The sequence below is a fragment of the Netta rufina genome (genome assembly GCF_964035555.1).
Source record: "Netta rufina genome assembly, chromosome: 24".
Lineage (NCBI taxonomy): Eukaryota > Metazoa > Chordata > Aves > Anseriformes > Anatidae > Netta > Netta rufina.
The window spans coordinates 4320090-4330427 of record NC_140148.1 but is presented as its reverse complement, the minus strand read 5'-3'; the positions used below and the strand labels follow the sequence as shown (position 1 = coordinate 4330427).

General features: G+C 54.4%; 1 protein-coding gene across 1 annotated transcript; it reads right to left on the bottom strand.

The window, feature by feature from the left end:
• Nucleotides 1-2074: 2074 nt before the first annotated feature.
• On the bottom strand, nucleotides 2075-2380 carry LOC311218297 (feather keratin Cos2-3-like; the record flags this gene model as incomplete). The annotated part of the gene is made up of 1 exon (XM_084300940.1): nucleotides 2075-2380. The coding sequence occupies one exon, from the start codon at nucleotides 2378-2380 to the stop codon at nucleotides 2075-2077; it is 306 nt and encodes a 101-aa protein (XP_084157066.1).
• Between the last annotated feature and the right edge of the window lie 7958 nt (nucleotides 2381-10338).

Below are 10338 nucleotides of genomic sequence, written 5' to 3'. Positions count from 1 at the left end.
ATTAACACTGACTTTTGGACCATGTATATTCAATCAAGTAATCGCAATTGTGAAAAGTCGATTAGAAGCTACTCATCTTATGCTTGTGCGTGCTAAGTATGAATCTCTTGAGCAGGAGGAGGACAACGCAGAAACTTTGATGCTCAGCAAGCAGATATTGCAAAAATTCAATGAACAAAATATGTTTGAAAAAGAAAAAGGAGGGATTGTGATAAATTAGTAGGGGTTTGTTCATTGTCCTTGAGAATTTAAAGAATCTACTGTGGAGATAAGGTTTCACAACTCACGGCATTGTAACAAGGGGACAAAGCAAGACATCCTGTTTTGCCCCCACCTGAACACAAGCACAACGCATGATCACTGGAGGAAGAATAACGACCCCCAACAACAGACTGCGCAGTCTCAGGACAGGTCTCGACAAGTCGACAAGTCAACAGGTCTCGACAGGTCTCGACAAGTCTCGACAAGCCGGAACTTCAATGCTATAAAACAGCGACACTGGAAAGGGGAAGTTGCGTGCTGTTGCGGAGCGGAGACTCCCCAGCCGCCCAGCGCTGTTTTGCTTGTGTCTGCTTACTTGATTAATAAAATAATTTCAATAGACCAGTAAATTGTGTGGTCTAATTTATAACAAGCTATTTGATGTAACTGGTGTGCGTCCTGGTGGAGGGGAGACTCCCGGCGCACCCAGCGGTGTTTGCTTACCTTCCTTTAATAAATTGTAAACTTTGATTATAATCCTATTTTGAAGACTGAAGCCATTTATAACAAGGGCCCATACACAGACCTTGCTGAGTGCACAATCAGGTCCCATTCTCACTGCTATGTCTCAGCAGAGACTGTGGGATACCTGCCCCCACAGAATGTCTTTTCTGGAGCATGGTGCAATTGTGCCACCTATGAGGTCTCTGAGTTCCAGGGCCTGATGAAAGATGATCCATGCTTGGGGAAAAGAAAGCAAGACTGAGCAGCCATGAGTGTTTGGGCATTGGTCCTTGCCCTGGGCCTGCCTTCATGAAAAAGGCATTGAGTTCACAGGGCCTGGGGACTCCAGTGTGTGGCCTGATGGGACTGGTACCAGTACGAACCTGTGGATCCCCTCAGCCCTATGCATCCTGGCAACAGCTGGGTCATGCCAGACGCTGTGCTGAAGTGTGATGGGGATGCACAGAGAAGCTGTTCCTGCTCTCCATGCCCAGACATGATGCCCATGATTAGGTGGTGGAGGAAAGGTGAAAGTTGATGAGAGACAGAGGGCCATTGCCAAGACAATTACCCATTCCCAGTTTCTGCAGTCCTTTGGGATCATATTGGTCTCAGCCTCCATCCCCAGCACAGCTCCACCCAAAGCAAGACGAACACTCTTCCCCAAGAGCCGGGGCCTCCAATGTCAACAGCGCTTGTCTAGGCGGAGATGCCACAAGTCAAGGACTGGTGGCTATTGGCTGTGATGGAACTAGGGATGTCTTCCTCACCTTCAAGAGACAGTGCCTGAAAGAGGAATTGCTGCAGTATGTCCCACCCTCCAGTGCCTAGAGGAATGAGGCAGTGCCCCCAGCCTATTCCCACTAAGGAATGGTTTTCTCCCTTGGCCATCAGTATCCAGATGAAAAGACCACACAGGGACACACTCAGGGTTGCTGCAAATGTTTATCAAGGCTCAGGAGGGAAAGGAGGTGACTCCAAGAGGAGGCCCCGAGATCATAGCACAGCAGGAGCAGACAAAAATCTGTTAGCTTTTCCAATGGCAGACTTGCAACAGGGCATCAATCTACCTGGCCCACATGGGGAGGAGGGCTAGCAGGTGTCTCCAGGCTGGTTCCTGGGGCCTCATGCAAAGCAGAGGGCAAGAAAGGAAAGAAAGAAAAAGAGCGTGTAGAAAACAGGATAGGAAGACATTGGTCATGTTGTCATAGACTCAAGACTGGCCCCTTCCTATCTGTCTTTACAGGACAAGACAGAGATGGTCAGGTCCTCTTACAACAACAACATGAGGTCTCTTCGTCCATCCATTCTTGTCCAGCAGCATGTTCTGAGTTCCTGGGGTCCTGGTCTGGGGCACTGTCTGGCATCTTTAGCAGGGGCGGCACCTGCTGCCACAGTAGCGGCTGGTAATGCAGGAGAGATCACAGCACCCAGAGTTGATGGGGACGCCGTCACAGCTGAGGATGCTGCCAACGGCAGCAGAGGTGGAGGATCCCACAGCTGTGTTCTGCGGGAAGGAGCTGAGGATGGGGCCGGGCAGGGTCACCACCACGGGAGAGGGCTGGATGACAATGGTGGAGTTCTGGCACTGCCTGACGCAGGGCTCGTTGCAGCTGCTGGCCAGCGGGGTCGGGCCGCACGGCTGGCATGGCCGGCACTGGTCGTAGCAGGACATGTCTGGGGGCAGGAGGTTCACCTGGGACAGAGGGCAGGGAGGAAGCAGAACATGGGCATTCATGAGGAGCAGCCAGTCACAACAGCCTAACAGATCCAAGGCACAGGCAGTACTGTGAGCTGGAGGCTGTGCAGGGATGTGCGAGGCATTCTTGGCTGCATCCTGACAGGGCCCAAAAAGAGCCACCACAGCCAGTATACACCCTAGGCTTCAGCATAAGAGCCATCATACCAAAGGCCCAATCTTCCTCCATGACAAACCTACAACTTGACTCTCCCACAACCAGCAGTCCCAAGATATGGCAGGGCACACAGCTGATAGCAGCTGAAAGGTCCAAGGAACTGAGTCCTCCTGTGGAAGAATGAGGGGGACAAGAAGGGGCTTCACACTCACCTGGTTCCCAACAAGAAGAAAGCCAGAGAAGTGGATGAGAGAGCATGAAACTGGGCTGGCTTTTATAGTGGGCCTTGGCTGCCCCATGTCCAGAGGCATCCCTTGAAGCAGGGACTATTTTCTGACAAGCTGCTCTTGAATGTAAAACATCCCACCTAATGATATGGGAGGTGTGTTGCCTTCCTGTGATGCTGCTTTTCATTTCCTGCTTTATGCCCTTTCCCCAAAGAAGGCAACTTCTGAGTGGCAGGCAGGGAGGCCCAAGTATTTCCAGGCAACACACCTCACTGTGGGCAGAAGACTCAGCTCACGTGCTGGAAGAGTCCAGTAAAAGCAAATGTTGTCAGTCTGGGTGACTCCCTAGGGACTCTCTGGGGCCCTTTTGGCTACAGGTGACCCAGCTCCTGACTGTGACCCTACCCCTGCTGACACTGCCCTCAGGGAATACCTGCTGGCCTGTTTTGCCTCCTCCTGCTCTGACCCAGTGATGTCTGTAAAGGGGGAGAGGTTGTGCAGGGCCCTTTCTGGATCACAAAAGAAAGGCCCAACAGGTCAGTGGCTGTTTTAGTTAGAAGGAATAACAAGATGCATGTACACAGAAAGGAAACCTTTCACATGCAGGTGATCCTGCCTTCTACCAGCATCGGACAGAGCTGGGTGGGTTTTCCCAAGACACGCAATGCAGATCCTGTCCATAGGGAATTCCTTCTTCACTCCCATAACTTGATGCCTTTCATTTTTTGCTTAAAAAAAAAAATAATGAATAAAATCATACACCATCTCCTTACATGACGCAAGCTTATTTAATTCATGACACCCACCAGTGATCAGTCGGGGCACTCCAGCACTTTCCTTACCACTGCTACTCAGGATAACAAATGGGATTCTCAGGCCTTAAGTTCAAGGCCCAAGAAAGCTGACATTGTCTTGTCAAGAGCCCTGGCTCCGGTGCCTTCTGGAAGGCTCCCAGTCCACCTCACCTCTCTATCACGTCAAACCATGTGCTTTGCTCAAATGCTGTCTTTGCTGCACATTGTGTCACATTCATGCACATGTTCCTCCCTTGTGGGCACTTGCCTGTACTGGGGCTATGTGGGACAGACTCAGCATTCCCCACAGCAGCCCCTAGAGTGCTGTGCTCTGCTCTTGGAGCTAGAACAGCATTGCCATCACACCAACGTTGGGGCTATAGTGGAGCAGTGGTGACACAGCATCAAGACTCTCTCCAAGCCCCCCAAAGCCAGCAGGTATGCAGGTGGGCACGAGGTTGGGAGGGGACATCACCAGGGCAGCTGACCTAAACCAACCAAAGGGATATTCCATACTGCATGATGTCACACTCAGCAGTGAAGATGTGAAAGGGGAAGGAAAAACAGGGCTGGGCATACTAAGTCAGTGCTTCCAAACACTTCGACGAACATCACTTGCTGATGGGAAGTGGAGTATAATTTTCTCTCAGTTTGTTTCCAAACACCCTTCGCTCTTTAGTTTTATAATTTTTCTTCCTTTTTCATTTAATTATATTATCCCTATCTACACTTGTAAGCCCTTTAGCTTAAATCACATTCTCTGCGCACATCTTGCTTTCAGCAGGGGGTGTGAGAGAGCTGTGTGGTGGATGTTTAGTTGGCAAGAAGAGAGCAAGAAGGAACCTGAGAACAGCTGAACAATCACAGAACAAAAACAGCCCAGAAGTGCCCACAGCACATATGCTGAAATGCTGCCTTCTGTATCTGAAGCCCTCTTTCTCCTGAGCCTAAGAAGTTCATTGCCAATTTCAGTCCCCAACAAGGATGGGCCCACAACAGTTTGGATCCTTTCTTTAATTCTGTACCACAGGATTTAGAGTGTAAGAACATGGTGGCAGTCACCCCTCCCTGTCTCTCCAGGCCAGGGCACAGCTGCACTCCCCATGGCTAGAGAGTTCAAAAGGATGGTGTTAGCTTTATGTACAAGGAGAAAGGCTGAGAAATCCTGCCATCTTTGTGCAGGCCCAGCCCTGCGTGGATCTACTGCCGGTGCAGTGTCAGTGGTGTGTGGGGTGGGACAGAGGTCCCCCATGGGGAAACCAATGCCACACATACATCTGTGACTCATGGGCCTGGTGCTGAGTCATGCAGGGCCTGAAATCTTGGGCAGAAGTGGCATCGAACGAGAGGAACACGGGTCCTGGTGTTGCTGTGCTGTGGGAGGAAGGACAGACCCTGTGGGTGCCACACAGAAAGCCAAACAGACGTGTATTGTCTACTCCCACCTCACAGGGGGATTCAAAGGAAACAGAACTCTGGAGATGAAGCATACTTAGTCCGGGGCTAATGCGTGCAAGTTCAGAAATGGGTAGGTTTGGTTATATGGATGAAATATACATGGAAGAAGTATTTACCCTGAAGGCGATCAAGTCCTGGAGCAGATTGCCAAAGAGATGCTAATGGAGCTCCATCCTCAGAAGAGTTCAGACTTTGCCTGGACTTGATCCTGAGCAACCTGATCTGATGACACCCACTCTGAAAACAGGGTTGGACTACGTGCGTGCTGGAGGTGCAGCCTGTGATCCTCTGGAGGAGGATCATGCACAGTCACCACATATCAGCCTTGGAGGGATGCCGTTGACAGATCAGTGTTTCTGTTAATTCCCAGGGTGACCCTTGATCACGTAGCGATATCATTCATGATATCAAAAGCGGGTAGAGGGATCAGCACTCATGCACACTGCTGCTCATGTCAAAAGATGCATGAATTCATGGGTGCACTCACAGACATTCCTGGATGCATACTGAAGTATATTTGGGCACACACAGAGATAGTTGTGCACACAGTGAAGAAAACAAATACTGCTCTCCTGAACTCCAGGGTTCTGATTTTACTTTCTACTCTCTCTGAAGGAACATCCTGGCTTGCTGAGGCCCTGCTGTGTTTTACCTCCAGAAGATATCGAGTGGTGGAAGGCAAGGAATTCTGAGCAGCAACTCTATCTCCTTCCCACAGGAGTGAGGGGAAGGTCTAGAGAGAGGTTTCTTTTGTTGCTGCTGGGTTTGTCTGAGAGCTGAGAGCTGCTGCTCTTTATTCTGGACTCAGATATCTACCTCTTGATCCAGGCTGGGAATACACTCATGTGTGGTGCCCAAACAGCCCATGCATCCTTCTGTGTAGTTTGTCTTTGGAAACCTCTCATTCACTGACATGTGCCATGTCTTGGTCAGGATGCCTCTTTATGGACAATTTATTTTTCCAGCTGTGTGGTCTGGCTCCTCTTCCTCCACTAGTGGGCATAAACTGGGATGTCCTCTTCACACTCATGGCCTATGACCAAGCTGCGTGCATCTGCCACCCACTGCAGAACTCCAGTCTGGTGGGAGGCCTGTGGGCTGAGCTCCTGCTCCCCTCCTTGGCACAAGTGGTGCTCACCCTTCGTTTGCCCTGCTCTGGCCCTACACAAATGCAGCTTCTTCTGGGACTCGCTGTCAGTCATGCAGCTGCCTTCTGCAGAGAGCTTCTAGACTGCTGTACTCCTTGAATACAACAGCACCACCAGTTTTCCTGTGCTCCTTGAGCTCCTGCAGGGTGCTCCTGGTCTCCCTCTGAATGTAGACATGTGAGGAGATACAAGACACTGTCTGCTCACTCTCACTTGGCTGCACTTGTATCATGCTGGGGGCTATGTTCCCTCCTCTATACTCACCCCATTGCCAACTTCTCCCACAACGAAGTGGTGTCCATCTTCTCCAGGGCTGTGATTCCCTCTGCTCCATGCACCAACCTACAGCGTAAAGACCAAGAAGGTGAAAGAAGCCATGCGAAACCTGAGAAACGGAGGTTGTTTCTTTGTTTCCTCTGCTGTGTTCTCTGTCTCTGCTTTCAGGGCCATGCCGTTTTCTCTACTCTCTTCTGCAATGGAGGTCTTGGGGAAGCTGCCATCACTGCTTCCACAGCAGCCCTTATTTTCTTTCTTACCTTTCAGCTCCTCCCTCCTTGCTTCCTACCCTAGAAGCAGCCCTTCAGCACTTGGGAGGGGGGCAGAGAGAAAGAACTGCAGGAAGCTGGAAACAACACACAGGGATACAAACCTGACTGATAGATGATGAGGGAGGAAGAGAAGAGATCAAATGTGGGCAGTCACAACACTAGTTGGTGGCCTATCAAGAAGCCACAGGGAGATCAGCTTGGGCTTTGCACCTCCTACAGCTGTGGGCTAGGACACATGCTGGGATGGGCGCAGGACAGACCTATACAACCCCATGAGGGGACGTGCAGGGAAATGGGAGCCGGGAGGAGCACACTAGGGCAGACAGAACAGGGTGTAAAAGGGGCTGCAGCCTGTACTTGCGTGGCTGGGCCCTGCACATGAGCACCGCTGTCTGTCCTGTCCTCTTCTGGAATATTTCCTTACGTCTCCATAATCTCGCTCTGCCCCATGCACACATGTGCTGCAAGGAGAACGTAGCAATTCCTCATGGAGTGGCAGAAGTGGATTTGATGCTAGCCACTGGAGTCAGACTCAGCGCGAGGACATCCCTGCCCTGTGCTGTCAGCTGCTGGAGCCAGGGGTCCCCCGAGCAGGGAAAGGGGGTCTCAGCCTCCAGGAAAATGTGGCAAGTCCATTTGGGGGCTCCAAAAGCAGCTACTGGGGGTACTGGCCTGGGTGTATCTTCCCCAAATGGGCATGCTTGTCCCTGCCTGTGTGTCTCCCAGGTACGTGCTCAGCTACTATTGCCGTGAAGCCTGTAAATGGGAAAGTGGCAACTGTGCCCCTCAATCTGGGCAGAGACGCTCGACCGATGATGACAGCTCAATGGGCAGTGCCAGACAGCAGGGCCCCGTACGGTTTGGGGTGCTGTCGGGGCACTGTGTCCCCGGACCCGTTCCTGCTGCTGGCTTTCCACACCTGCAGCAGTGCCGGACACAGCTGTGATACCAGCGCACCACAGCACCAAGCTCCCAGGCCCAGCCCGGCCTGACCCGTTGCCCTCCACTGGGGACGCTTCAGGCAGGCAGCTGCTTTCTCCTCTCCCCCTTCTCTCCTCTCTCCCTACTCATCTCCTACCACGTTCACTGCCCTCCTCTCCCCTTCCCACTCCCAAACGAGATGCCGTAGCAGACGGGCAGCTGCTGTCTCCGCTCCCTCTCCCTTTCGCTCCCACTCCCACTCCCACTCCCTCTGCCTCTCCTATCCCGGGCTGGGCTGCAGGACGGGCAGAGCCCCGCGGGCAGCAGCCGAAGCCCTGCCCGCCCACAGGCGCCCAGCACTCGCAGCCCGGGCCAGCCCCCGAGCGGCCCCGGGGCGGAGCTGGCGGCGCCGGGCGGCGGCGGCGGGGAGGAGGCGCCGCGGGCGGAGCAGAGCCGGGGCTGGCGGGGGCAGCGCGGCGCGGGCGGCGGAGCGGCGGGATGCGGCAGGGCCGGGCCGCAGGGCTGGCGGCGCTGGCCGCGGTGCTCCTGGGTGCGCGGGGCTGCCGGCGCCGGGGACGGGACGGGACGGGACGGGACGGGGCTGCCCTCGCTTCTGGCCCGCCGGCTTCTTACGGACCTCGCTCCCCTCTGGCCTCCCTCTGCAGCCATCCCGCCTGCCTCCAGCGAGCTCAGCCGGCCGTTGCCTCCCACCTTGCCTTGCTCCCTGCCTCCCTCCTCTCCTTTCAGCACACCCTCACTCATTCCTGCCTGCTTCCCTTCTCCTCCTGGCTTGGACTCTCCTTTCAAACAGCCGTGCTCGGATTTGGTCCCCAAATAACCATTCCCAGTGAAATGCCTTTGTGTGTTTTCTATTGAGGGAATGCTCCCATCAGCTGTCAGCCGTTTTCTTCCGTTTCCCTCTGCATAACATTTTCGGTGCATCAAAGCCATTTGCTGAGTTTTCTCCTTCGTTTTGTTCTTGGCAGTGGCTGCAGGCAGAGCCCAGGTGCAGCAGGAGCCGTGGGCAGAGACCAGGGAGGGCACCGGCATCAACATCACCTGCTCACACCCCAACATGCAGACTGGTGACTACATCTACTGGTACCGTCATCTCCCGGGCCAAGGACCCGCATTCCTCGTGAGCGCTTTCAGTGGGTCCAATGCACTGACGGACCTGCCGGGGAGGCTCGAGGTGGCAGCTGACCGCCGGTCCAGCGCCCTGTGGCTCACCCAGCCCCGGCTTCGGGACGCGGCGGTGTATTACTGCGCCCTGAGAGCCACGGGGAGAGGAGCCGGGGCTGCGGCCGTGCAGGAACCGTGGCGGGCGGGGCCGGGCGTGTGTGGCGGGGGCGAGGCAGGGGCACAGCCCCCAGGGGGCGCTGCCGCTCCGCCCGCCAGGACCTCCTCGTCCCGCAGCCCGCGGGGTTTCCCCCGCCAGCCCGGCCCCTCCAAGGCACTTCGGTTCTGCTGAAAGGGTCTGGAGCCTGGGTGCAGCTGAACGGAGATGGCAGCAGCCTGGCAGAGGTGTGTGCAGAGAAGAGGCACTGAAAAATACAGCCCCTTTCTCCTGAGCCCTCCTTTTCCTCTCGCTGCAACAATCACCCTCTGTTCCTGCCAACTTCAGGCCCAAACAAGGACCGTATCAGGACAGTTTGGATCCTTGGTTTAATTCAGGATAGCAACGTTTGGAGTGCCTCTGAGTGACTGTCCATCGTTGACCTTGGGATGTACAGGAGAAGCAGACTGCTGTAAGGCTCCTGATAATGTCTGTCAGTCAGAGATTTCCACCCGTAGACACTGCTAGGTCCTCCTGGGAGTCAGTGCTGAAGCCAGGCCTATCTCCTCACAGTTGTCTATAAAGGCTTGCCAGCATTGTCTCAGAAATACATCGGAAAGCAGGCAGATTCTCATGCACCCCATGTTAGACTGGTTCTCCTGAAGGCAAAAGGACAGCTGTCACTCCTCCACGTTTGCGATTTCACAGCAAAGGTATCACATAGTGGCAAGAGTAAATTGATCCACCCCTTGCACCAGAGGAATGCTCAGCGTTTGGAGTGCTTCAGCATGGCTGCCAATCAAGCACAGTTTTCATAGTTCCTGGGAGCCCTTCCTGCAGGCCTGAGCCTGCAGCTTTGGCATGGAGGGCACCTTCTGCCTGAGTAGCAGCTGGCAGTGCCAGACACCCAGTCCTGCTGAATGCTTTCATTAGGGCCACAAGCAGTCGGAAGGAGGGCACCCTCGGTCAGTTTGTGCATGGTCCCCAACCAGGGCACACAGGTGGTGACAGCGTAGGTCACAAATGTGCTGTGGAGAACACAGGCTGGCTGGAGAAAGGGGCTGACCAGAACCTCATTTTGGTGCAAAGGAGCAAAGAAAAGGATTTTCATCTTGGGCAGGAAGCACTCCCAGAGTAATTCAGGATGGGGGCTGGCTGCCAAGGAAGCAGACCCTCAGGAAAGGCTTTTGGGTGCAGGAGGCACCCAGCCACACACGAGCCAGCAGCGCGCCCTTGCAGCAAAGGCAGCCAATGACCTGCGGAGCTGGGGGGACCAGGGGGTGCCCCGCAGTGCGTGAGGCCGGGCAGGTGGGGCGTGGGCGAGGCGGGGGCACAGCCACAGTCGGGCCGCGTGGGGTCGCTGCCGGTGCTTGGAAGTCCCCTTGCAGGGCCTGGAGTTAAACAG